The 26399-nt window shown below is 36.6% G+C and overlaps 1 protein-coding gene across 1 annotated transcript; it reads right to left on the bottom strand.

The window, feature by feature from the left end:
* Window positions 1-78: 78 nt before the first annotated feature.
* LOC127876585 (cytoplasmic FMR1-interacting protein-like) lies at window positions 79-16579 on the bottom strand. Its single transcript, XM_052421903.1, has 28 exons — window positions 16442-16579; window positions 13722-13944; window positions 13524-13601; window positions 13238-13339; window positions 12801-12982; window positions 12283-12508; window positions 11990-12094; window positions 11404-11607; window positions 10881-11024; window positions 9728-9805; window positions 8994-9208; window positions 8486-8633; window positions 8064-8217; window positions 7619-7701; window positions 7225-7292; window positions 7016-7112; window positions 6698-6774; window positions 6359-6587; window positions 5872-6071; window positions 5446-5533; window positions 4443-4586; window positions 4104-4194; window positions 2894-3024; window positions 2501-2579; window positions 2061-2176; window positions 1695-1933; window positions 1178-1325; window positions 79-1045 (listed from the first exon to the last, which is right to left on the bottom strand). The coding sequence occupies exons 2-28, from the start codon at window positions 13935-13937 to the stop codon at window positions 866-868; spliced, it is 3822 nt and encodes a 1273-aa protein (XP_052277863.1). The 5' UTR covers window positions 13938-13944; window positions 16442-16579; the 3' UTR covers window positions 79-865.
* Window positions 16580-26399: the final 9820 nt, after the last annotated feature.

The following is a 26399-nucleotide window of genomic DNA, read 5'->3' as shown; positions in this document are numbered from 1 at the left end:
ATATCCGATCATCTAGAGCTTACACTGCCAAGAATGTGTTAAACTTTTTGTCATTAAAATAAATTAAAAAAAGATGTATGCAGTCAGAAGTCTTTTATTTTAATAAAAATTGTTGAAATATTTTGGAATTAAACATATGTTCTCTACAGCGCGTTCCTTTTGTTTATTTTTAGACCTTTATTTGACACCTCAAGATTTCCTTTTTGTTATTTCTGGGTATTGGCATGCTGCTTTGGAAAAAATCGAGTGGACTCGACTAATTAAAATAATTACACTGCTGAGATTGATTCATTGAATTGTATTAAATTGAGCTAAGAGAAAGTATTGCCGATAAGGGTGATATATTAACGTTGAATTTCTTAACACGTTTCCAACACACATCAAATCAAAGACCTGTAGAATGTATTCAATAGGTCTTTGATCAAATTTATCCGTTCGAATGAGCTTTAGTAACTTTATTTTTTACTTACTTTCGTTTGTAGAAGTCAATAATTAATAACTGTTATATGGTTTTAAATACATGTAAACGTATAAATACTGGTTGAATGAAAACGTGTTTGTTGCTCATCACTTTCGTTTCTATAAGTCAATAATTAATATCTGTACTATGATTTTTAATACATGTTTACATACACATATAGAAAAACGTTTTATCGTTGCTCCCCATCACCATTGACATTGAAATACAAAAAGAATACAGTTAAAAGAAAATTACTTATACGTTGGTTTGAATCGTGTTGTAATCTTAGATCTTGCAAGAACCTTTAAACACATAGGTAAATGGAAATTTGTCCTGCGCAAATGTTAAAAACATCAATGTTGCCTTGTTGATTCTATATTTGTCACTGAACGCGGTGCATATGATCTAAACGAACGAAGTTTGAAAACTGTCAGACGACCCAATGAATTGTGGTTTGGGGTCGAAGTTGCGAACAAGCTCCACCCCGCCCGAGTCATCAGCCTTTAGGTACTTGTTAAGCACTGCAAATATCTGGTTGTTCAGGATCTGGAACTTCCGGATTCTGTTAACCATTTTCTTTATTTGCTGTACAAAATAAATTTAATTTGTATAAATTTGACTGCGTAAAAGACATACGGGCATTCAACGGAATATGTAGTAAACAGGTAACGTGAGACGTTCGCATTTAATAAAATTGAATGAAAACAATATACTTACGATGCCTTTAACATTTTCATCTTTTTGATCGGCTCTGTACACATTAATGATATGGTAACAGAAATCAAGGGCTTCGAATCGCATCTGTTGCCCCAGCAAAACGATCAGTGCACATCCCGCCCAGTTAAGGCCCTCTCCAAACAACTGCCTTTAAAAAATGGAATATACAATTTAGTGGTAAAGGCTTAAAGCTAAAACAGTAGCTAAACGGTAAAAATGACAGACAGCTCGATTAAAATATGGTCTACAACCACAGGCCCGCTGTATGTGTTTCGTAAATTATATCCTCTTTTTTATATTAAACTTTCACCATAGTGCATGCTTAACTACAACCGACAAAACGGCTACGTTATATTAATCTTACTGATTATTCCCATGCTACTAGTATTTTACATAGCTAGCGCTTGGTATTTCCGAAAAGAAGTATCGACTAATGTTGGGTAATTGGCTCTACAGCAATATTTTGATAAACTGCAAATTAGTTTGGGTCGTGATTATAAATTTCAGCATGTCATACTCTACGGTGTACTCGTTCTCCCCGACGGGCACACAGTAAACGAATTGAATGGCGCTCCAGAGTCTATGGAACTCCGTGCACTCGTCCACGTTCATGACCCCGTTTGCGGGCGCGGGTCCGTGCCAGATGGGGTCTTCGAGGAATGACTGGATCCGCCTGAGGATCACCTCGAACATTGACAGACCGCAGCACAGCCGCTCTCGGGTCAGCAGGTCTCCCTCCTGAGCTTTCGTTGATTGCTGCGGGCGAAGACACGAGGAGTAAGTACGCCAAGGTATACAAATATATTATCATTTAGTTTTTACTTTCTGCACACAAATATGCGATTCATGTACTCTGTGCTTCCGATCAAACTCTCTATCCTACCTGTTGATTTCCCAACTGGCCAATAACAGGAACCACCTGTAAGGCCTGGTATTTAACTTCGAGTTTCTTCATGACACTCTTCACCAGTTCCAGCTTCTCCTTCTGACTTTGACCATCTGCAAAGATTAATGTAGCAATGTCATTTATAACAAATTTTCAAACATAAATCGAAATACTAACTTAGTTATGAGCATTGTTTGGTCCCCCCCTGTAAAAACGACTATTACTTGTATATAAAGTTTACGGTGACATAGTGGATATGGTGTTCGCCACGTGATCGAGATCCATATTCTTGCAGCGTTCTAAAAAATCTTCTCCTTATACACAATTTGTTTTTTGTCTATCCATGGAATATATTTCGATAGTGTCTCGGTAAGTATTTGGCTTTTGATGCTAGGCATAGCCTTAAACTCATTAGAAAAGTGACACGAGGATCTTACCTTGTCTGGGAATGAAAGGTTTGGGGATTACATTCTGAAACGCGGCTGATTGCTTCAGGTCATTCGCCTCCTCTTGGGTCTACAAAAGGCCATAGTGATAAAGATTCCCTTCTTATTGCAAATGCTATATTATAATAATGACACGGTTATACAAATGTACATGTACTTGCAAAAATAAAGTTTGCAATCGATTATCGTCAGTTTTCACGTTCACTGCTGTTGCTCAGAGAAAAACCAGACACTCTCAATTTCTTTGTGAAAAAATGCATGTGACTGACAAAGTCCCGTTTACTCAGATGATTGTTTTATTTAAAGTAAAAATTATCACGTGAAAAAGTAAATTTCATGTTTTCAAAAAGGCTATGCATATAACTTCAAGTAAGTGTATCTCACCAAAGCTTGTTCTATAAGCAGACAGAAGAGGATGGCATTCCCGACCTCCCTGAACAGTTGGAACACCTCGGTCCTCAGGTCCGGGTACTGGATCAGCTCTTCAAGCTTGGCCTGGTAGTATGCCACCACACCTGCAAAATAGAATTTACATTACAGAATGTAGGTACATCAAGTCTAGTAAAGACACACTGCTCGTGAAAAATCGAAAATAGTGGGCATGTTGATCAACTATCAAAGGAGGTACATAAGCAAAGAATTATAGCACGAAGTCCTTTAATTATAACAAGTGGCCAATTGCCGTAAAGTATGACAGATACAAACGCACTAAACACATTACAAAAACAAGCTTAAACTTGAACAAATATCAAGAAAACGTGTGCAACCGCCGTGCAATGAGCCTGCTAGTAATTTATTACACACATAGGATAAAAAGTGGATAAACAACTTCTGAAATTACTAGTATTCCATCACACACACGGAAACATAATACAAAGCAGAAGTAACTCAAATAAGCTTACATCCTTCCACACATTGGGTGAACGGTAGCTGGGTAAGTAAATAAGTGATAGTTTAAGATCAAAGTGACACACACTTATACCGGCAAGCATTGTTGTTCAGTTGATTGATTTTATCGTTTTTTATACAAAATGTTGAAGTGAATATCAGCAACCATTCTTACTAAACAATCAGTGATATTTTCTGACAACTTGGTAGAGCAAATTGTAGCAACCACTGTTGGTAAATCGATTGTTGCTAGTTTCAGACCAAATGGGAGAGTATATATCAGCTTCAACTATTTGTAAATCTATTCGTGATAGTTTTATACCAAACGGTAGTATTTATACTAACAACAACTGTTGGTCAAACGGCGATAGTTTAAGACCAAATGTTAGAGTGTAAAACAACAGCAACTGTTGGTAAATCGATTGGCTTAAATTCAGACCAAATGGTACTGTAAAATAACAAAAAGTGTTGGTAAATCGATCGGGGATAGTTTCAGACGGAATGGTAGAGCACCCGCCAACAACTGCTAGTTAATAAATAAATTACAGTTTGATAACTGATGGTACAGGGTATAATAACACAAACTATAACATCGATCAGTGATTGAGACCAAATGGAAAGACATATATACCAGTGCTAACTGTTCATAAATCAATCAGTGATAATTGGGAACGAATGTACAAGTAAAAGTTGCGTTGGTACCTACCAGGAGAACCATAGTCGTATCTGAGAAGGCGACAGTTCTTGGGCATACTATTGATTAGCGTCGCGGTGTATTTCGTCAATGGACCACGCAACTATATAAGAAAGAAAAGCTTATATATTAATATATCGTTGATAAGTTATTACTTTATTTTAAAGGTATAGATTTACTCTTCTTTGAACAAGAAGCAATGTACATTCACAGTCGTTGCTGACGATGCATTAGAACATGTTTTGCAAGTAAATCAGAGTATCTCAACGAGGCATTCCTATGTTACTCATGTATGGTCTGTTAAACAAATGTGTTAATATTTTAATATAAATATCGTTTTTTTAATCACACCTGCTCGTTGACCATCTTAAGCAGTTCGTCAACAACGACGGCGATCCCTTGGTAACCAAGGAGACGACATATGACCCGGAAGTGCGGGGCTCCTACAAAGCCTGCGTACTGTCTGTATATGGAGCTGAACGATGACGTCAATGTCTGCAGACAAGGTAAATTAAATACATTTTGCAGACAGCTGAGTGAAAAATGTCGCTGAATATTTATTAAGAATTAAGTAACTTAAGAGCATTTTTACCGAGAAGTGTAAGTAAGACTTATTTAAAGAGCCCGCGGTAGGAGTTTAATAATCCCGAACTTGCGGTTAGAATGATACCATTGCTTATTGAATATTATATTTCATAGAGTTTTAATTGTATTAAATCATTTAATAACTGTGGTATCAAAATCGCGAGCCTTCCATGCAATATGTAGCGCGATATATATTGTATTAAACGGAGTGATCGAAAATGACACGCTTGCAAAGCCCGTCTTAGAAAAAGTTCAAACTGGGATTGGCACCATTGAAAGTAAAGCTGGTAATTTTTAAATATGGTAAAAACAGGTGTTGCAAGCTTTTGTAATCAATATTATTTTATCATTATTATTTATACTCATCAAGCGATCCAAACTTAAAAAGCTGCACCAGGTAGCGCGTATCTATATGAAGCAGGCGTATGCATTATAACATGTGTTCAATTCAACGCACTCTTTTGCGCAATACGATTGCATATAGGGCTTAACCGTCCATTACTGTTTCGTTATCACAGTTATTCGATGAAAAAGATAACTCGAACGCTATCTGATAAGGAATCGACATTACACAATGGCCCGATACCTTAATCATCAGTACAGTTTTTGCTTGGCATAGGGCACTCTAAAATGCAGTCTCTATTCAACATACGAGCATCTTTCATGACTGTTGTCTTACTGACTGTTCGCATCTAACACAACTTAACTAATGGAAATTCGCGAGATAATATATGCGTGTAGATCGTATGACCGTCCGTCTGTGTGTTACCTTGGCTCCCCAAATGTACCTATGGGGTATGTGATGGGGCTTCTCGCGACGAACCTCTTCCACAAACGAGTGCACCGTCCTCACAAACCTTAATGTTACCGGATGTTTGATATTAATAAAAACTCGTTCACGAACATTGATGCAGGGCGTTTAATATTAAATTGCTAGAATTCAAGATGTATTATTGAACGTCTTTACAAATCTAAATACAATATGATTTATAGTATAGTGTATGTACTAGTGTTTTAGTATATTTATAGTATTATTTGACTTTCTTTACGAAACTAAATACGGGACTTTTTATATTAAGTATAACGTCTCAACACACATGAATACCGCCGTTTTGCGGAAGGAACAGGCTTATCTTGGACGACACCAATTTATTTAAGCCCAGTTTTCACAAAACGGGGGTGAATAGATTACTACCTGTTTGTTGCCGCATTGTAGCAGTAGTTCGGAAGGAAATCGCAGCTGATCTCAAAGAACATGTGCAACGTGATACGCCCGTATGGGGCGGAAACATTGTGGTTGGCCTCCCGTAACATCGCATCAAAATCATTGAGAGACAAGAACTGCCCCAGAAGTTTGTGGGTCAACTTGTTGCAGTCAATCAGGCCTTCCAATTCCTGAAGGAAGCGTGGCAGTTTTAAGAAAGCGACGACAAATTAATTAGGCTTAACGGCATATCAGTTTCTTCGGTTGTAACGGGTTTAAAAGTATGTAGTTACCATAAATTTTCCCATCTCTATTGAGTGATATATTAAATATTTGAAGGATTGCACTAACTGTTGGGAACAACAACACATAAACTAATGTAAAATAAACCAATCGCACATATACGCTCATGTTCAAAATAGCGCAATTCCACCATGTATTTGTTTGTGACACGAAAAGTTTCTCATGGTTCTATTACCATAATACCCGTGATGTCTTCTCCCTCGAACCTCGATATGGCCACCTCGAGGGCTTTTTGAAGCGCTGCATTGATCCTCTGTCCAACCAGTTTGTTCAGGTCAATAGATCGCCCCAGCAGCTGCACATTCCGTTGCTTCAGCAGCGTTTCATAGCGGTTCGCCTTCGGGAATTCAATAAGCACGCCATTGTGTGCGCACTCCAATCGGAAACGCTTGTCCAGCAAAATGCTGCATATATAGTTATAAGGACGTCAAAAGAATGTATAATACATATCACGACACATCATTTTGAGAAAAAAGAATACCTATTTCAGAAGATTGCCCAAAATCATACGTACTTGCCAGCCATCTGCTTGTAGTAGTCAAATGCTTGGTCACTGAGTTTGTACACAAACTGGTCAAAACACAGGTTAACCTAGAAGAAAAATTAGGAAACATATTAAGCACCTTTAAAGCTCATTTGTGTGTTTCATTTGAATTAAATATTGTTACATTTAGTATAATCGATAGGTGATGTAATACTTTACTTTATTTTACGTACTATTTCTCCATACAATAAATTAGTGTAGGAAAAATCCGTTTTGAAATACAAATGAAATTTTTAATGTAACTGTCGAAAGAAGGATGTAAGGGAAATGTATAAAAATGTCCCTTACCTCTGCTTCTATTTCATCGTACAAGAACTGTTGATGAAAAAGTGTCAAGGCATAGTGAGCGCTGTCGTTGTACAGGTCAAGTGGGTACAAAACGTACCTACAATAAAAAGGTTGAATTTATTGTGGATACACAGCAGATGTGTGAATATAAACACAAATCCTTCATGAAAATCGCGTCCGGAACAATTATTGAGCTAACTTGATCTTACTCCATCATATCCTTGGTCTCCAGGATGTGGTCTGTGAGGATCCAGGGCATCGACATCTCGATGGGAAACTGTAACATCACACCACAAATGTAACTATATGTATGGTTGTTTACTTTTGATATTATATGGAACCACACGAGTCTGATTAGCGTATATAAAGACAATGTTAACATAAAACGATTTCTTATAGCTTGGGCCAAAGTCCACCCTTTCGGTTCTTATAAAGCATCGTTCCTAAACAAACGAATCTACGTGACATTGACACACAACCCATTGAACGTGAAAAAGCGGGATAATATACTGAAAAGTGGGCACATCTAAATTGTGTTATCAGTAAATGACCTTATATCACACAAAATAGGAGAGGTTTTTCATAAATTCTTTGGACTCCTACCTGAATTCTCTCACCCATTGTCAGTTCAAGGAAGTACTCTCTGAACCACAACAGAGATAAGTTGCAGCTGGCATGAAGGGAATCTGGAAACATATTAGGACAGAGCATGCGTGAGAGAATGCACCATTCTGAAGTCTTTGACTTCAAATATTTGTTAAAACATGATCAGTGACTTAGTGTATTAAAGAAGCATACGAATATGTGATACAGATTGTTTTATTGAATTGTGCTTTTGTCGTATGATTTTGTGCTGTGTTGAATTGTTTACGATGGACCCGTTGCAGTAACTAAAGGACCTGCAAGTGGTTACACGGTTTCTCTTTCAGGTGCTGCCAGGACTTCAGTGTGTGTAATTGTTTAATGTAGAGCATTTCCACTGAAAAGGTATAAACTGTTGTAAAATTCACTTGTATACACATAGGAGGAAAACAATTCGACGTCTTACCGTTAAGATTTAACATGTAACTCCAGAAGAATGACATTTTGTGGAACGCTTCGATGTTTTGGGCGTCTTTTACGTTCAAGTCTTTCCTCAATTGACGTTTTCCGATATGTTTGTCGCTCACCAACGATTCGAGCATAGTGCGTACTAAATACAGCTGCAACATAACGTCAGACAAGTAATGGATTGAGTATGCAGTTTGAGTTTAAAATCGAACTTCATGAGCTCGTTTGTGCACTTTATTACAAGTGGAATTAATTCAGATACGGTTAAATATATACTGTATTCAAACTGTATATATTGGATGTATAACAACATGTATAATTAAAACACGAATATTGTGAGTTTATTTCGAAAAAAATGTGGTTATTGAAAACCGTAGCTATTCAAATGTCAATGGGTTTTCATAAAGCTCTGCAAGTTACCTGTGTTGTGGACGAACCGACGTTTCTCCTGGGTACCTGTATGAGAAAGCCCTCGTCAGGGTCTTTTTTGCCTCTCATAGCGGGGTCGCCCTGTGGCTCCACCCCTCGCAACCAGTCGACGCATGTTTCACGCACCGCAACCAGTATGCTAAAGACGATCTTTTTTGTAATGTGTGTATTGACGAATTTTGAGATGACTTCAAGAATAATATGTATTGGTTCAATTACATTGGTTTAATATTCGCATATTCATAAACACACGCATGCGCGCGCGCACAAAAGCACCCACGCACCACCCACACATTCACTTAAAAAGCAATGTAAAAGGTCAATTAAGAACGCTTATTTGCATTAAAGTATTTGTTTTCGAAGTTGACGGACCGTATTGATAATACGTATAAAAATCTTACCAATTAATAGACAATAAAATGCTACTCATTGCAACCATATACCGGTATTAATCACCCAACGCACAATGTGATATCTGCGTATGTTGAGACTATCTTACACTTTGGTGACATCATTCTTCTTCTTGATAGCCTTCCTGACGGGGTCTCTCAGCACGAGCTGTACAAAGTCCTGCAACTCTGCGTAGATGTGCCTCCGAATGGCGTCCATGAAGACAGACTCCATTCGAAGCATTAGCAGTTGTAATCCTTTGATCATGGCGATCACCTCGATGATGGCAAACTTCTCCACACTGCTGTAGTTGTAGCGTGTCGACTGGGCATAACAGTTTTAAACACGCTATCAATCAATTATTTAGCTAATGTAAATAACAGATAACCAAACAAATACATTAACCAATAGTAACAAGTGCGTTTAACGTATTTGTCAACTGACCACTGTTTTTCATCGGAAAAATTAAGTACCTTAAATACAATCACTAAAATGATTTCTCAGCAAGCAAACTGTATGTGGACTTATATGGTCAACTCAAATGGGACCCACATGGTTTTTGCAACCGGGAACCTTATTGGACCCATGGGTACAATACGAGACCAATATTCGCATGTTTGCTGGGTTGCATAACAGACGTCTCCAACAACAAACAGAACTACAATTGCCCGATATCCGAATGATATAACATTTGACAGACATGTCTGAACTATTACTCACGGTACCGAATACATGGTTCACCTCCTCTTTTTCTAGAATATGAATACGATTGCACTAAACCAATGTAAAAAGTACACCACACGCCACACTTTATTGGATTTGAAAAGGTATCGAGTGGTTCACCTTTTCGTATGTCTCTGCATCTTTTGGACAGTTTGGATTGGAATGAATGTCGGTTGCGTTCAACAACTTCCAGGTGTACTGCAACGGAATATACAGCGAAATTGTTAAATCAAACGATAAATACTCGAAAAACATACACATGCGAATCGTATAGACATTTGCAATATAAGTAGCACGTGCATTTACCTACTTTCTGAATATTATTTCTCATCGATAATTGTGCCAACATGTTCGAGTACTCATTTAATACAGAATATAACGTTCATGTTAACTGCAGTAAAATTTTAATGGAAATAGTCATAATGCAAATCAATACAAAAATATCCATAGGAATATAAACATATACATTTTAAGGCTATTGCGAACAGTACTTACTACTTTAACAAGTACAGTATATTGTTCGCTTCATAGTATATGTGTGTTGCAAATACAGTAGAATTGCAATAACTCGAGCCGGCGATTTCTAGAAAACTGTCGATTACTCGAGCATAAATGGAAGTCCCTAACATTTCCCTATAATTTCTATATATAAAAAAACCGCAATAAATCAAACATGCGATTTTCGATAACTCGAGGATGTGTGATGGTCCCTGAAAGGCATATCACACCTAATTAACTGGTAATTATTCGAATACACTTTCTCGTCTGGTCGATGCTAATCGAGTTGTGAAAACAGCGCAATCAAGCAGACAAAAAACGCTTGATTAGGTGTGAATTTAGTCGCAATTTGAGAAACACTGCAAATTGTCATCCTTTGAGATGCAGATAAAAGCTACACAGTTTCTATGATAATTCAATAAATACCAGCAATCGATAATTATGATAAAATGTATGGTATAAAAGAGAGCGTAGCAGATAATACATCCGAATCCGTGTAGTGATCATGTTGTATTTCGTGTTTTTTTGTCATGCCCATGTTTTTACCTTGTAAATAAAGCGTTTGCGGTCAGAAGTAAAGCATCACAAACCGAAACAGTGAAAAAAGCTACCATGGATTACTTGAAACCTGCGATTACTCGAGCATCGAGTTCAGTCCCGTGCAACCTCGAGTTATCGCAGTTTTACTGTAACTATGTAAGTATTTAAGCATATTTATAAGTATCTTTTCATTGCCACAGTGTATTAATGCGATGTATACATTAGTTTCCCGTACCAGTTCCATGACTTGTTGGGTCCATGACGACAGCAGCTGTAGACCCCGCAGAGCCAGTTCATACAGGTCCTTGTTCTCCGCATCCGAACGAGACGTCGCTAGGGTCGTTGATGAGCGAAGCTTTCCTCGCATCGTTGTTAATGCCTTCAGTGATAAAAAAGAGCGAAGGGAAATTCCAGTGATCATATTGAACATTACGACTGTTAACCAATGCTAAGCATCAAGCCGGAGATAAAAATAAACAAAATCAGCATTATAGGATTATCCTTATATAAATTAGTTTACAATTATGAATACAATACAAGCAAATTTAACGATATTATTATTGACAAATACACTTTCTCAAGTTCACATAATTTGAACATAATATTTAGAAAAATGCATTATCTAAGATCTTTGGATAACCCTCACCTTGTAGAAAAGTGATCAGGATTTGACGAAAATCTATCGGAATTTTACCATACAAAAAATGAGCCCTTATCGTTCGTGCCAGTAAAATGCGTTTCAAGTTTACCACAAATACCTCGTTACTGTGCCTGGAGAGCTGGCTGATGTAGGACATGTGGTTCTCCCGTATGGGCTCCAGGTGTGCCAGGATGTTAGACTGGGGGCTCACTTTGCTCGACTCGCACTCGGGCCATTTGGAAGAGTCAAAGTTGACACTCTTCTTGATGTACTGGTAGGGCGCCACCATCATGTCGCCGTACAGTGGAACTATCTCAAGTTCCTAAAGATGAAATTCATTCAATTCATTGAATACATTTAATTAGCTTAATACAACATGATTATTCAATTATAAGTTTGTTTATTGTACATGGACAAAACGGATAAATGTTGGGTCATCTGCTATAGTTTACTATTCAGACCCTGATATTTGTCAACGTATTAATTGTTTCTTTCAATTTTTGCCCTTTGACCGTTCCAAGGCACTGACCATGCTCGATAAATGTTTATATTAAGTGGTTGTGGCGTATAATACTAGCTCATAGAAACAAATATCCGATAGAGTGTTGGAAAATACATTATTAATAGATTTCAAAGACATATGGAATTATATATATACATTGTATATGTGTGTGTTTCATTAAAACAAAAGTATTAAACACAACCTTGAGTATCCTATCTATCTTTGAGATGCTGATTCTCTTCTTCTGATCCATTTTATAGATGCTGTTGGTTGGAGTGTCGACCATGAACAGACTGAGAGCCATTACCTTGTACGGTACACATAAACATGAATACGCAAACAATTTGGCGTGGGTATAAAATGGAAGCAGTTTCCGTAATACTATTTTTATAAATAAAAAATTATATCCATCTAAATTGTTCTAATTTTCTATAAAACTTAAATAATACAATTTGAAAAATTACTAAGACTTGCAGAATAGAATAGACGCATTACCTTCACTAGCATGTATTTCTCATTGGGCTCGATGTACATCTTGTTCTCGTACATGTTCACGCAGATGCTGATGATGTCCGCCAGCAGATCCTCGTAGCCCTCGATGGCCACCAGTGTCTTCTGCAGCTCGTCCCTAATCTTGTTCTGGGTGGCCAGAAACATGGACAGCGTATGAGAGTCTTCCATGTGATTTTTGTCCACGCTCAGCTTTAAACATTGTGTTGCCCTATTATGCAAATGTACCATTTTCAGAGTCCAATCAAATAAATGCTCAGTATTTTTTTAAGGTGTTGTTTATAATGCATTTGTTTTAGCCACACTGTTTGGCAATTAGTAAATTGCAATTAATTAATAAATGCATCATGCTAGAGTACACTCCAGCTGGTGCAGCTGAAGTATCACAGTGTTTACATTCAAGTGGTCTGTGTATAAAATGAGGTAAATAAGATGGTTATTTTACATATATTTTGTCAAATTTGCTCATGTCATTCAGTAATTGTTGTTATATAATCAATTACCTGTTATAGGCCGAGTAGTCATTTCTGACACTGGCCTTCATGTTTTTCAGCTCATCGAGTTCAGAAAACATGCTGATGAACTTTCCCAGTGTAAGCAGATATGCTTCTGATACGAAGTCATTTCTCTTTTCCTTGTGACATAGACGTCTTACTTCACCACAAAATGTTTGAACAGCTTTTATCTAAACAGGATAAACTACATGAGACTAATCTTACACAAAAGCTATCTGGTTATCAGTATATTCAAACAACAAACTATTTATAGTCCTGTGCCTTGTTTACAACAATAGCATACACATTATATTCCCGTCTTTTGTTAATAGCGTTTTGTTAAGCAAATGCATTATACATAACAATTTCGGGGATCAAAATGAGGTCGAATGAATTGCACGAGTATTTATGTAAAGGAAAAAGCGGATATTACACTATTTGAATACCTGGAAGTGCATGAAATCACGAAGTTTTGAAACCAATGGTTCCATAACCTCCACGATCTTTTGGTAGATCTCGGTTCGATTTTCCTGTGCAGCACTTTTAACCTAGAATTACCAAACATATGTGCGAAAATCTATTATTATACTTCCTAAAGATTCGAAAACGACTTATTTCAATTTAGGGTTTGGGGATTTATGTTCAGACTCGGTAGCACACAACTTCCATATAAATACTTTGCTAGAAACAATAATTTCATGTAAAGTTGGCTTAAATTTGCGAGTCGCCAACCTGAGGCAGTGCCCGTGAGCAACAGCGCCACGTGTAAATCATCACAGCATACTCCTTGCCTTCCTCCAACAGTTTGTTCTACAAACACAAAAACCTTGATGAATTCCATTGGTTACGGTATTTCGTATTGAGCAAGGGATTTACTTTTTAAAGTTGACAATATATTCGACTCATCTAAACACATCTTCAAAGTCATACCAATTCAGAATGCACTGTTGCCTCCTCAGTGTATCTTGCGACACCGGTCACATAGGCAGCTCTGTCCTCGAAGTTGGTGTCAAAGTTGGTCTGATAGTGGATAGAGAGAGACAGCGCCTCGATGCATGGCTGCTGATCTGGCAGGTGAAGATCATCCAGAACATTAACATTATGTAAGGCTTCCGTCAAGGTCACCTTGTCATTCGATGCCATCATACACTCTCTGAAACATACACGCGATGAATGTCGTTTGTGTCTCATTATTTGTTTACAATAACGTGATCTAGTGCCTTTTATAAAATTTAAACAAAAACGCTATCAACAGGGCTAAGAAGAGGAAAAGTTGTTTTTATTGTTTGTACTTTTTATCTTTTATTAAATATCATGTTTACGTTTGTAACAACGAGTAATCATGTCCTTGCAATGCCAAAAAGATGTTATGTGCATTATATTGTCACAAAACGTAATGTCATTTGACCTGATTGGTATGTATTTAAATATTGTTTGTAATTGCACTATGTAACATACATTTCATATACTATTGAACTCTTTAACAGTTCCCTATGATACTCCATAACGAACGTATCCTACTAATGCACCGTACATCCGTTTATACCAACTGAAAACATGAACTGTATCATCTTCATCATCTAAGATTCAATGACAAGCTTACTCTATTGCTTTGATTATTAACGCGATATTTTTTCCAGACTAACTTTGTCTTAAATTGCACCACATATAATTTAATTTTAAAATGAGAACATAGAATAAACCCAAAGCTGCCGTTTTGCTGATACACCAAACCAAAAGTTGACAGAGATAACATAATTGTCTGCCAAAGCTCCGCTGCATTACCATGAAGCTTGGATGAGCTGTCGTATTCATGAAGTACTTGCTATATGGTCCCTGAGTTATCCGAGTCCGCACATGATGCCTGCCGAACAATCTTTTGATTATTGTTCGAATATTCATATGGTTTTATGCTATCAGTCTCATTTTGTCATGACCGGTATTGTTCGGAGATTTATGCCTGTCTTGACTGGTCTCTCCTTCGATCATGTGGGAATTTGCTTTTTAACACATGTAAGCATCTGGTTGCTCAGCCTGTACAATTTCATTAGTGCGTTTTTAAGTTGAGTGCCATTCTTCAAAACTTAAGGAAAAGTGTCAGTTGTTTTCTAAATTATATAGCAGCCGGGTTTGGAAACTTGTCCATTTTATGATGTGTATCATGAACGCCTCCCTCCTGGCAATGTATCTTGTGACCAGCAGTTCAAATAAATTTCAATACAGATTTCTATATCGCCTACGTTTTAGTAAATATGTAACTCTACACAGCCGAGTAAATAAATATAAGTGTTCAGCGCTATTTGATGTGGTAAAAGATCAGACAGTTTGCTTTCTTCTTGCTTGTCTTTGTCGTTTTCAATATGATGCAGCCATATCTTCATAATTTTCAAATAGAGTGAATACGCCTGTTAGTCAGGCACAATTTTATGATTCTCTTCCGAGATTGGTGCGCATCTCTGTCTATTCTTTTCATCTAGCTGTTTAAAGAGTCACTAAAGAGCCCGAATTCAAGCTTAAGAGTGAATAGACGGGCCTTTATTTTTGTCCCCTACCGGTTTCACCGGAGGGGACTTATGGTTTGCGCTCTGTGCGTCTGTGAGTCTGTGAGTCTGTCACACTTTTCTGGATCCTGCAATAACTTTAAAAGTTCTTAATATTTTTTCATGAAACTTGAAACATGGATAGATGGCATTATGGGCATTATGCAATGGCAATATGGACATTATGCACGTCATTTAATTTTGTTCCTACGTCAAAAATTCTGGTTGCTATGGCTACAAATAGACTAGAAATACTGCTAAAAATGGTGATTTCTGGATCCTGCGATAACTTTTAAAGTTCTTAATATTTTTTTCATGAAACTTGCAACATGGATAGATGGCAATATGGACATTATGCACGTCATTTCATTTCGTTCCAACGTCAAAAATTGTGGTTGCTATGGCCAAATTTTTTTTTCTGAAAATGGTGGAATTTCTGACAATGGTGGAGCCGGTAGGGGACCATACTGCTTGACAATAGCTTTGTTTACCTTCTGACTGTATCCTTGAGATGTTTTAGACACCAGTTGTTTTTTGTGAGGGATTGGTTTATGTTTCATCCCTGTCTTGCGATAACTCTCCATAAAGCTTCTCCACTTTCTCTACTCCATAGAACGTGGATGCTTACCTGGCTGTCCTTACTGAGTAAGCATGTTCGCGCAGTTTACATTGTAGTGCATTGAAGTGCATCGTTTGAACCACATGGTTGGAATCCCTGCCTTAAAGTATGATATGTATGCGCATCTCATTTGTGACCTAGTTCTTTGTCTCAAATAACCATGTTCTGCGACTGACTCAGACGATCGTGTTCGGTGGCTGACCATCACTTCCCCGACATCATTATCCTTCAGTGCGTCTACATCCATATACGTAATCGAGTAATAGCTCAATTAAATGTTGAACATTTCAATACAAGTATAGCCACATTCTCACAACAATAAAGGATATCCACACAGTTACCAAATAATATTAAGTACAAGTGTAGCCACAGTCCCAGTACAAGTAAATATAAAATCCAAGTGTAGTATTTCTACAAACACATATACAATAAATTTATAAATTATAAATAAATAATAGCAAGCTAATAACATAAACTGTAAGTGAACCTACCACAAGCGCACGTCAAGTACAATAATAGTTATCCCCTCACAACAAATATTTGTTCAGCCTATCACATCAATTTAAAAAGCGTTTATAGCAAGCGTTAAAAATAGTACCGAAGAGGGAAGAAGTTTTCATATATAGGCACACTTTATTTACTCGTCTTAAATGTCCTCTTACCAAAGAAATTGTTCTTCCTCATTCATATACACATCTTACCGCCATAAGAAACTTGATACTAGTACAAGCCATTTACCACTTATGTTGCACACGCGAATACTTAAAAAAATCTTTATTAACAACATAAATAGAATTTAAGAATAATGTCTCGAGTAAAATTCACTGACACTAGACATTATGGATTACGTGTATCACTGTTTCTAATAAAAATGTGAAGCATTTGATATAATACATGCATTTATTTTGTATGTCTTCACGGACTTAAATTCATTAAGCATTGCACTTGTCCATTCGTCCGTATGTATGCACATCGTAATTCCGATGTTTTGTTGCACATGAACATTTCTCTTGAACTACTCGCTCAAAATTTAACAGTTGAATGACCTTAAAGTGTAGATGATCGCACAATAACGAGTTTTGACTGCGAATAGTTTTGGCAGAATAATGATTCTTTGCCTGTTTAAGCACAATAGAAATTTGTAGTGGAAAACAAAGGGCAAGTATTCTGCCTAAACTCGTCATACCCATACTTCCTTTCTCTACGATAATTAACACAAAAAAGTCATTCAACTGTGAACGTTTAGGGGTATCCACCTAGTATTTAAAACATATTTGAAAACTTACAAGTATCGTTAATAACCTAAATGTGTAGATTATCGTTAGAAAAGGACTTTTTGCTTCGATCACTTATGTTATGGTGGTCTTTTGTTTGTTGTTTTTTTTTCCATATAAATTTAGAATATTTACTCCTTAATTTTTATGTACAGAAGAACCCATTTAACCGCCTGCTGGATGACAATAAAACTGTAACATCTGTATTGTCTTTATGTGTAGATTATCTTAAAGCGAGCAATTTTCGTCGCGACCTGTTTTGAAAGAAACATGGTCGTTTGTACTTTTGAATCTTTAGTGGATTTTGTCCTTGTGCAAACGTGTATAGTGGAAGGCATCAGTGTCCGTAACACATATCAGCAAGAATATATTTTTATATCTTAAAGCGTGTAAATAATGTGTTTAATTGTTGATAATAAACCGTAAATTACGCTTCGTGAGTTAAAAAAAAAACAGTATTTTATACTCGTAGGTACTCACCTTACAGTTGTTCAAATATTTTTTTTACATTTTTTCACTCGCACATTTACTGCTAGAAATAAATTGCTAATACAATACTTGTAAGTTAAGTGCGTCCTTGGTACCAACGCACTAAGGCATGCATTTAGGAATGAATTTTTAATCATAACTCAACATATTTATATTAACTTTATTTATTATTCAAAACTCTTATGCGTCGACCACACATATTATATTTTTTTCAAACCTTACCACATACCAGTTTCACTTAAAACTTAAACAGGTCATATTATTGAGCGCTGTATTTCCTTAAGCAATTTAGCGCGTAACTGCAGCGCTTTGCCGGGATGGTAATGTTATCAAAATTTGCGGAAACTATTTAATAATATACGTACTTTGTCTAAAGGCATGAGCTATTTTTGTTGCATATACATTTCAGAAGGTAGGGGCATCAAACATTAGCCTGAAACGTGTTGACTCAGTTTTGGGGATACAGAAAAATATTTGTTTCCACTCACCCGACTGACCCTATGGTTTGTGCCGAGTTATCGAGAAAAAATAAACCGACCTACCCGTCGTACTTTTTTAGATATGAGTGGAAATAACGACGTTTTAAATAAAGTAAAAACGATTGTATGTGTCGTCAGAACTCGGTTTCGCCCGTCCATTTGTTCTAGCCACCATGGACATCGTATAAAGATATCATTGTATCTCACGTTGTAGAAGCATATCGGTTGCCTTTCTGTCAAAATCTGTTAATTATTCGCTGCCTCTCTGTCATAAACAAGAAAAATAAATGCTCGGAATTCGCAAAACAGGTAAGAAAATCTAACATTGAAACCCGTAAACACATTTTTTGTATAAAAAGAGGTGGTCTATGAGTTGAAGCATATATCCAGCTACAGGTTCTCAGTATTCCGCAGGTCCAAAAACTTATCACAAACTCTATCGAAGATGGAATGATGACGAGGGTGGTGAAACAATCGTGCATACATGCCACTTTGATGACTGTTTAACATAGCTTTTCCGTAATATGTCAACTATCTAGTGGCATTGATATCATCTGTATGATCAAATCTTTACGTTTAATGCAAGCTATGTAGTAATTTTCATCAATTTTACTTACTTTTGCTTTCGTGTGGCACGGAAAGCCTCTCGATCGGCTCACTTTTCTGGCACGGTCGTAGTTGTCGAACTAAACCGCTTGATATATCAAAGTTCTCTTCTCGAGTGGATATGACTTATTATAGGCTAGACTATTACAAAATTGAATCTTGTATCTGTGCCCTTTTTAGCTGTAAATATTTCATTTTTAAATAGTTCTGCACACACTTTTGTGTTTTTTGGCTATTGGCGAAAGTTGAAAGATAAAAATTGCTATCAAATGAATACATTTTGATACCAAGGCTCAGTGAACCAGGAAGCAATTAGTCCGAGTCAATGGGCAGGGACGGAATCATACTTATTGACAGGTTCATCCACTTGTAAAAAAATGTTTTAAAAGGACAAAATATAAAATGGGCCTTTTTGATAACCTGAGCCTAGCCGGCGACACGTTACTTGACTTGCACGAGAAAATCCATGAACTCGTGGCAGTTTACCGAATCTTTGGTTTTTGCATAAAATACTGTAAACACGTTGTCACCAGTACGTGTGATCTAATGTATATCTAAGGTCGCCGTGGTGTAATGGATATGGTGTCCGCCTAGCGACCGGGAGGTCACGGGTACGTCCCCACCGTGGGAGCGTTCTTTAGATCTCCCCAAAGACACCAAGTACTGGTTCTAGGCCCAGGAAACGGACTCGAGAGCGTTTATACAAGCCTGAGGCTTTCGATGCAATCGAGCTAAAATAAATAGGTTTAAACTAATGTATATCTAACATTTAACTCGCTTATAAAGCTATTTTTAAACGAAATAAACGCTGATAAGTATCTTGCTGATATGGCTGGAAAGTAAGCGGCATTTGAAAAATTAATATAAGTAATAAATGGTATAAAACGGCGAAAAACCTGCCTTGGCATATACGTCGCCACATTGACTATCACGTGATTACCCGCTCTGTATAGTAAACATTAATAGTTTTTTTTTCCAAAAGCATATTTTTTTACGAACGATATTTGTTTTATTTTCTTAGAACGTTTTTTGTTCACTAAAAGTGGTCTTAGAAAAATTCACTAAAATTGGTGCTAGGAAAATTTCCAGAAGAAAATCTTCGATTTCAAGTGAAAAGTTATATGAATTAGAAAAATCTATGTTAATTACCATTTATTTTGTCTGCCAACATCCTTCTACATCCGGGCATTTACCGCAATTTTACACTTAACCGGTGTCGATCCCATCACGAGACACACTCTGACAAGGCTGTCTTTACCTGATTGACATAAGGGTACGGGTCACACCAGGCACCCGCTGACACGGCCGTTAACCGACCCAACAGTCACCAAATTCAAGCGGCACCGCTTGCCTTTCTGCCAAGCGCCAGACATTAAAAATGTTCATCAGTAATGGTGGCTAAACTACCTAGTCATAATAATAATAATAATAATAATAATAGAAGCTTTATTTACAGAAGGTTACACATAAAGGTCTATAACACGTACAACATTCAAACAATATTTTGTTACACCAATACATATAACACACATTTTGCCTTTTAGACAGACACACATGAAATATCATTGATTAGAAAAAACAACAACAACAACACATGACATATTATTGACTAGAAAATAAATGTGCTTTATATTGCCTTTTAAAAGCAGAGATAGGGCAAGCCATTCTTATTCCAATCGGTATACTGTTCCAAATATCAATGCTATGGTATGAAAAAGCTCGTTTCTTATAACCTGTATTCGCTTTGGTATTAACAATATCGTTATGGGTGGCAGATCTTAAGCTATATTTGTGAGTTCGAGAAAAAGTTATAATATTTTTTAAATCTTCTGGAGCTGATTGTTGACACATTTATATATCAAGATTGCCGTGTGGTATTTACATCTATTATTAAATGAGAGCCAATTAAGCTGTAAAAACAATTCTTTGGATGGTGTTTTATTTGGCTTTTGTAGAAGGACTTTCGCTGCGCGTTTTTGTAAAATATTCACTTTTGTTAAATTGGTTTTATTAGCGTTGCCCCAGATCGTACAACAGTAATCGAAACAGGTTAGAATATATGAATTATGAAATAATAATCATAAACAAATATACATATTGCTTTTTCAAACTATTTATATAGCAGGGAGGTGCAGGCTATTCTTCATAACAGTTGTGTAATTTCATATCCTATTGTGAACAACACTGGTCATGAATGTCGTTTTCTGTAATTATAATATTTGTGTATATCAGCCACTTCTGTCAATCGTAAACTATTTAAAGAATAATGTATTCCACGTTTTTGAACTCTAACTTTGTACAAAAATGTACGCGGCTGTTTTTGATAACTTTTTGTTATTGTCATTGGTCGTGTTAATTAAGATATGGTAATTGTATAAGTGTGTGTGTGTGTATAGGTGTGTGTGTGTGCGTGTGTGTATGTGTGCGTTAGGGTGTGTGCATATGGAAAAATGTAATCAACAATACATTTATATTCTTAAATACTTTCTGTTAATACATATTTGTTCCTTGAGACCATTTCACTATGAGAAGAGAAATTAATAATATAAGAGAAGTCATATGATATACTTGCTTTTTATGACACTTCTATTACACTGTTACAGTACTCTTATGTCCGTCGAAGACTACATGTTTGCATTATAATGTAGAAATGCATTATTCATACCATAGTTGTTTGAAGGCCTCATTGAAAATAAGATTGCCATTGCTGTACTGTTTGCATGACTTTGTATCAATGTGTTGTCTTAATGAGTTACCTTCCGAAAATAAAGAGATTATAATTATTATATTATTATATCAAAAGTGAGATAATTTGATATCTTTTTTAGTAGAGTTATTTTACTGCTTATTTTAGAGCATGTTTTATCAATGTGTACTTTCCATTGCAGATGTTTCATGTGTTTGTCAATATAAAGTCCTAGAATGTTATGGCAGGTGACATTTTCAATAGCATTATTATCTATTTTCAGATCAAGGTTGATATTCTTAATCTTTTGTTTTGAGCCAATAAGCATGCATTTTGATTTACTAGGGTTTATCATCATGTTATTGAGGGTGCACCATTTTTGTATGGAATAAATATCATTTTGTAAGTTAGTTTGAATTTCTGAAGGATTGGCCCCTGTAGCATCTAGTGTCGAGTCATCAGCATACAAGTCTATGTCTGATTGGTTTATTAAATAAAATAAAATAAGTTTTTCATTTCTATGTTCAAGTGCATTAACATATTTATCTATTTCCGCTCTTGTTTTGGAGATAAGTCGATAGTTTCACAGAAGAGGGAATACATACATTCAATCCAGTGCAACACAACGAGGAAATAGAGCGATTGTTTAATCGTGTAAATAATGAGTGAAACGTAATGAAATGATATCATATCATATTTGCCAAAGGGATGAAAATAAAAGCACAAATATTTATTAATAGCGTTACAACAAATGTTTGACTACAGTCATATTCTCGCTTTACTTGATTAGGAGATTCTGTTCAAAGCGGTGATATAAGACTTTATAGTTTTAATGTTTATGTCCTTTTAAATATATTTTGCTATATATTGCCATTATATCAAAAGACTATCGTTAATAAAAATCCCCCCTGATTATGTTTCTAAAATTTCATACAGTCACTCTTTTATATAAAATATTTCGGCCACAGGCCATCGTCAGTAAACGAATATCCAGAAAATGTTACATAGCGTTTCCTTCTGTTGACAATAATGGATGTAAATACAATTTAATGACGTAACGTCACCCGACGTGAACGTGACGTTACGCGCCATCACTATAATTATACTATTAAGTTACTGTATTATATGCCTTATACCGGTACGCTGTTTATTTATTATTATATAATATTATATATATTATATATAATGTTTATATATTAAATATAAATTCAATTAATAATAAATGTGTGCATTCAGGTACACCATGGATGCACACGCTTTACAGAACATACTTCGCAGCAAGTATAACAACAATGAAAAGCTTCAGGCCGAGGGCATATTTGTGGCCCTTCAAGGCGGCACCATGAAAGCCAATGGTCTTTTCAGTATCGGTATTGGTGAAAGGTTCGAAGTCGTCGCCGGCATCAACCCCCGCGGACCAGATATCGACTACAATCCGGTGTCTTACACACCAGTACGTCTGCGCGGTGTCACGTACACAAATGCCCGCATGATTGTAACAATCTCCAGTCCGCTCAAGGGCAAGAATTCCTTTCAGTTATGCAGCAGAAGCAAGGCCGCCGCTATATGGAATGATTTCACCACCGCCATTGATAACCAGGCGTCTAAATTAAGCAGCGACATCTGGTGCAGCGCGTCACTTAGTGCTTCATCATCATCATCAACAGACGCCTCTGTGAATGTAGAACATGAGTATAAGTATCAGAGGGGCTTCATACGCCGGGCCCTTCTCACTCACAGATGTATGTCTCCACAAAGGTTTCCACGTCAGATAGAAGTTTAAGCTCTATTTCTTTACCCGATATGGTATTTGGACCAGCCGATGCCAAGCACGCGGCTTGCCGTCAGAATGTTAAGAGAGGTCACAGTTTGGACTGTGCCGACGTGTCATTTGACAGCTTCATCAATGATAATTATAACAACCGAAATGCAGCAATTCAACAGGTAGACTTTACTGCGCCCGACACATTTATTGGGCAAAATTGCGGGCAACTAACCGACGAGCGACGGACGGATATGCCAAGCAAGCAGCCCAGTTTACTTGAGAGGTTCCTGCGCATCTTTACCTGCTGTATAAGCAAGCGTTGAATTGTTTTAACATTAATCTATGATATTTTACTCGATAAATCACATTCATATTGTTGTTTATGGCAATAAATTCATTGCATGAAGTCGATATCGTTTGTTTTATTATGAAATTGTGTGAGTTCTTGTAATTATATATTGAGAATAACCGGTCTCGAGCAAATAGTAACACCTTCATTTAACCTTACGGACTTGGACTACGTGGCCATGTTATATTAAATATCTGACGAGAAACCTAATTTACGACTGCATTTAAGTGTTGCTGATACCATGGAAATCAATAGAATAACCGAAATAAACTAATTGCTTTTGTTACTTAAAATCAACTTATCTTAATTTTTTTGTATCGTATATTGATTTGTCGGACGATATTTAGTAAGACGGGCTCCTGAAAAATCTAGTACCAGACAAAAAAATGGTTTACCGCATTATGACTTACGTTGTTGTTGTTTGTTACATGCAACATGTCTGGATGTATCATTTAAGGAGCTTTAGGAGCATCGCTGTAATCTATAACGCGGATGCGTCGGCATTGCTCGAGCTACGCTGGCCGCATATGGCATAAGACCAATTTTCACATGACGCGGTCTTTAACAATTTCATGGTGTCTTGTGAAAAGAACATATATCTAAGATACTTTTCGATAGCAAATTGAAGAAAGACTTTGTTATTGTAGCAAATTGTCGGTAGCCTATTCTGGCTTTCATGAACGTTTTCCAGACAGACTTGCCGCGTACGTCACACACGTGTGATAAGATAATTAAACGATTTTCCTCTTATCACGATTCTATACTTTTTTGATAGTTTTTTCTGACAATGCCGATAGGAGGCGTTTACCGAAAGTAAGTTCCCTAAAATTACTGATTTTTATATCTTGAAAGCAATACTATGTTATCAACATTATGGCTGTATCGATAGGCCATTTTGCTCTCTCCTGAAAGTTTACTGACCGAACACTGACGTTGAAATTCTGGAAATCATTATATAAACCATTATTTTAACTGGGCAAAATATGTGTCTATGTGTCGTATAAACATGCAGAAAATAGCCCGGATTTCTCTATACTTAACAGTTTTACGTCTTATTCGCTGAACAATGACGCAGTGATGAGGCCACTGTTTTGGGGTATTTCTCTCAAATCAGCTAATGAAATATTCGGATTTATTCCTGCCGGGAAATTCCCCCACCATGTTATAGGCTGTTGATAAAATTAATTTAAGACGAAAATCAGGGTTAGATAGATACGCCGAAAAACAAATAATATGTAAGTTTATTCCTCTGTTCATATTTATCTTAACTACGAAACTATAAATGTGATCGAACGTAGGCAGAATATAACTAAATATGTAATTACACACATAATGGATTTATGCAAATGCGTGCCACTTATTTAGCAACATTAATGGTGTGCTGCAAGGTGGCCATTAAATTCATATTCGTGAAGAAGAATTGAAATCTCCATCCACTCTATCACATTTCCTAGCTTGTAGAAAGGCTAGACAAGCTAACACCAAAGTGGCATCTATGATTGTAGAATACGCGAAATTTTAAATTATTTTGATGTACTTTTGTTATCCCCTAACGCACTGCTGAAAGAGTTATGTGTCAAGTATTAATTATGAACATGCAAAAAAATATAATAGTTTCTATACATTGCATAGCATTAGTTATCTATAACGTGTATTAATGTAAGTTAAACACGCTCTCAGACTCATGCGCGCATTCTGAAATTATCAATGTTACTGGGTGGAATGGTGGTTTAAGTAGTAACGAACACTTCTATATTGGTATTAAGCTATGTCAAAAAAATATTACTGGACATGAGGTCCGAGAACTTGAAAAATTTACCGGACCTCACCACCGGACTTTGTACGGCTGACTTACGCATCTAATCTGGACACGGAACCGGCAACGGTCGTGTGGTTCCCCGCTGCCGATTAACGACAATCACAAACGTGTTGTTTCGCCTACGTCACGAAACAAGATGCAATATTTGACTGGCTCTTAGAATCGCACTTGTAGTTTGTTGCGCCACTAGCAAGACAGAAAGTTCGACTGGTTGTTAAAATTCGTTTTATTTTAAACTTAAAGTACATGTATATCAGCTCACTTCGTAGGCACTTCGGTAATATGGTTCTTAAACTATCTTCAGTTTTTCTCCGGATTTTCTCACGGTGTAGAAGCATATCGGTCAAAATGCTGCCTATATGTTCATTCTTCGCTGCCTCTCTGTCATAAATAAGAAAAATGGATGCTCGGAATTCACAAAACAGGAAAAAAAATCTAAAATTAAAACCCGAAAACACATTTGTGCATAAAGAGAGGTGGTCCATGAGTTGAGGCATATGTCCAGCTACAGGTTTACAGTATTCCGCAGCGTGAAATTTTGGCACCGATTTCAGATGTATTTATTTTTAAATATTATGATATCGGCACACACTGCAAGAAAACTGTCTTTTATGCACTAAAGGCTTTTGCAAATATATTTCATTAACTTAACTTATTTGCAAAAAAAGTTTTTAACGGGGTGTTTACATTCTGTCCAGCCTGTGTGTAAACCCCGATATACCTGCACCCTATTAGTGTAGAAAGCCAATTCGTAATACAAAGTGCAGCCAAAAACAAACTTTAGTGCGGAGCAGGCAATTGAATATAGTATATGTCTGTACAAATCAGTATATTGTGTATCTTATTTATTTTGAAAGATCTTTAAAGCAGACAAGCACTGCTGCGGACATACAACCGAACAAACAAAAACGTATCCGTTTATGACAAAATGGCCAAGGATATTCAGCAAATATAGCTTAGGGTTTATTATCCAATGCGGCTG

The sequence above is a fragment of the Dreissena polymorpha genome, chromosome 4, assembly GCF_020536995.1.
Source record: "Dreissena polymorpha isolate Duluth1 chromosome 4, UMN_Dpol_1.0, whole genome shotgun sequence".
NCBI classification, from domain to species: domain Eukaryota; kingdom Metazoa; phylum Mollusca; class Bivalvia; order Myida; family Dreissenidae; genus Dreissena; species Dreissena polymorpha.
Note: the sequence above shows the minus strand (reverse complement) of the source record. Positions and strands in the feature narration are given on the sequence as shown.

Coding starts and splice junctions, on each gene's coding strand:
- LOC127876585 (XM_052421903.1), bottom strand. CDS start 13,937: ATGATGGCATCGAATGACAAGGTGACCTTGACGGAAGCCTTACATAAT. Junction 8,218..8,485: donor TCGGTTCGTCCACAACACAG/GTAACTTGCAGA, acceptor GTTATGTTGCAG/CTGTATTTAGTACGCACTAT. Junction 1,934..2,060: donor GCCAGTTGGGAAATCAACAG/GTAGGATAGAGA, acceptor CTTCGCCCGCAG/CAATCAACGAAAGCTCAGGA.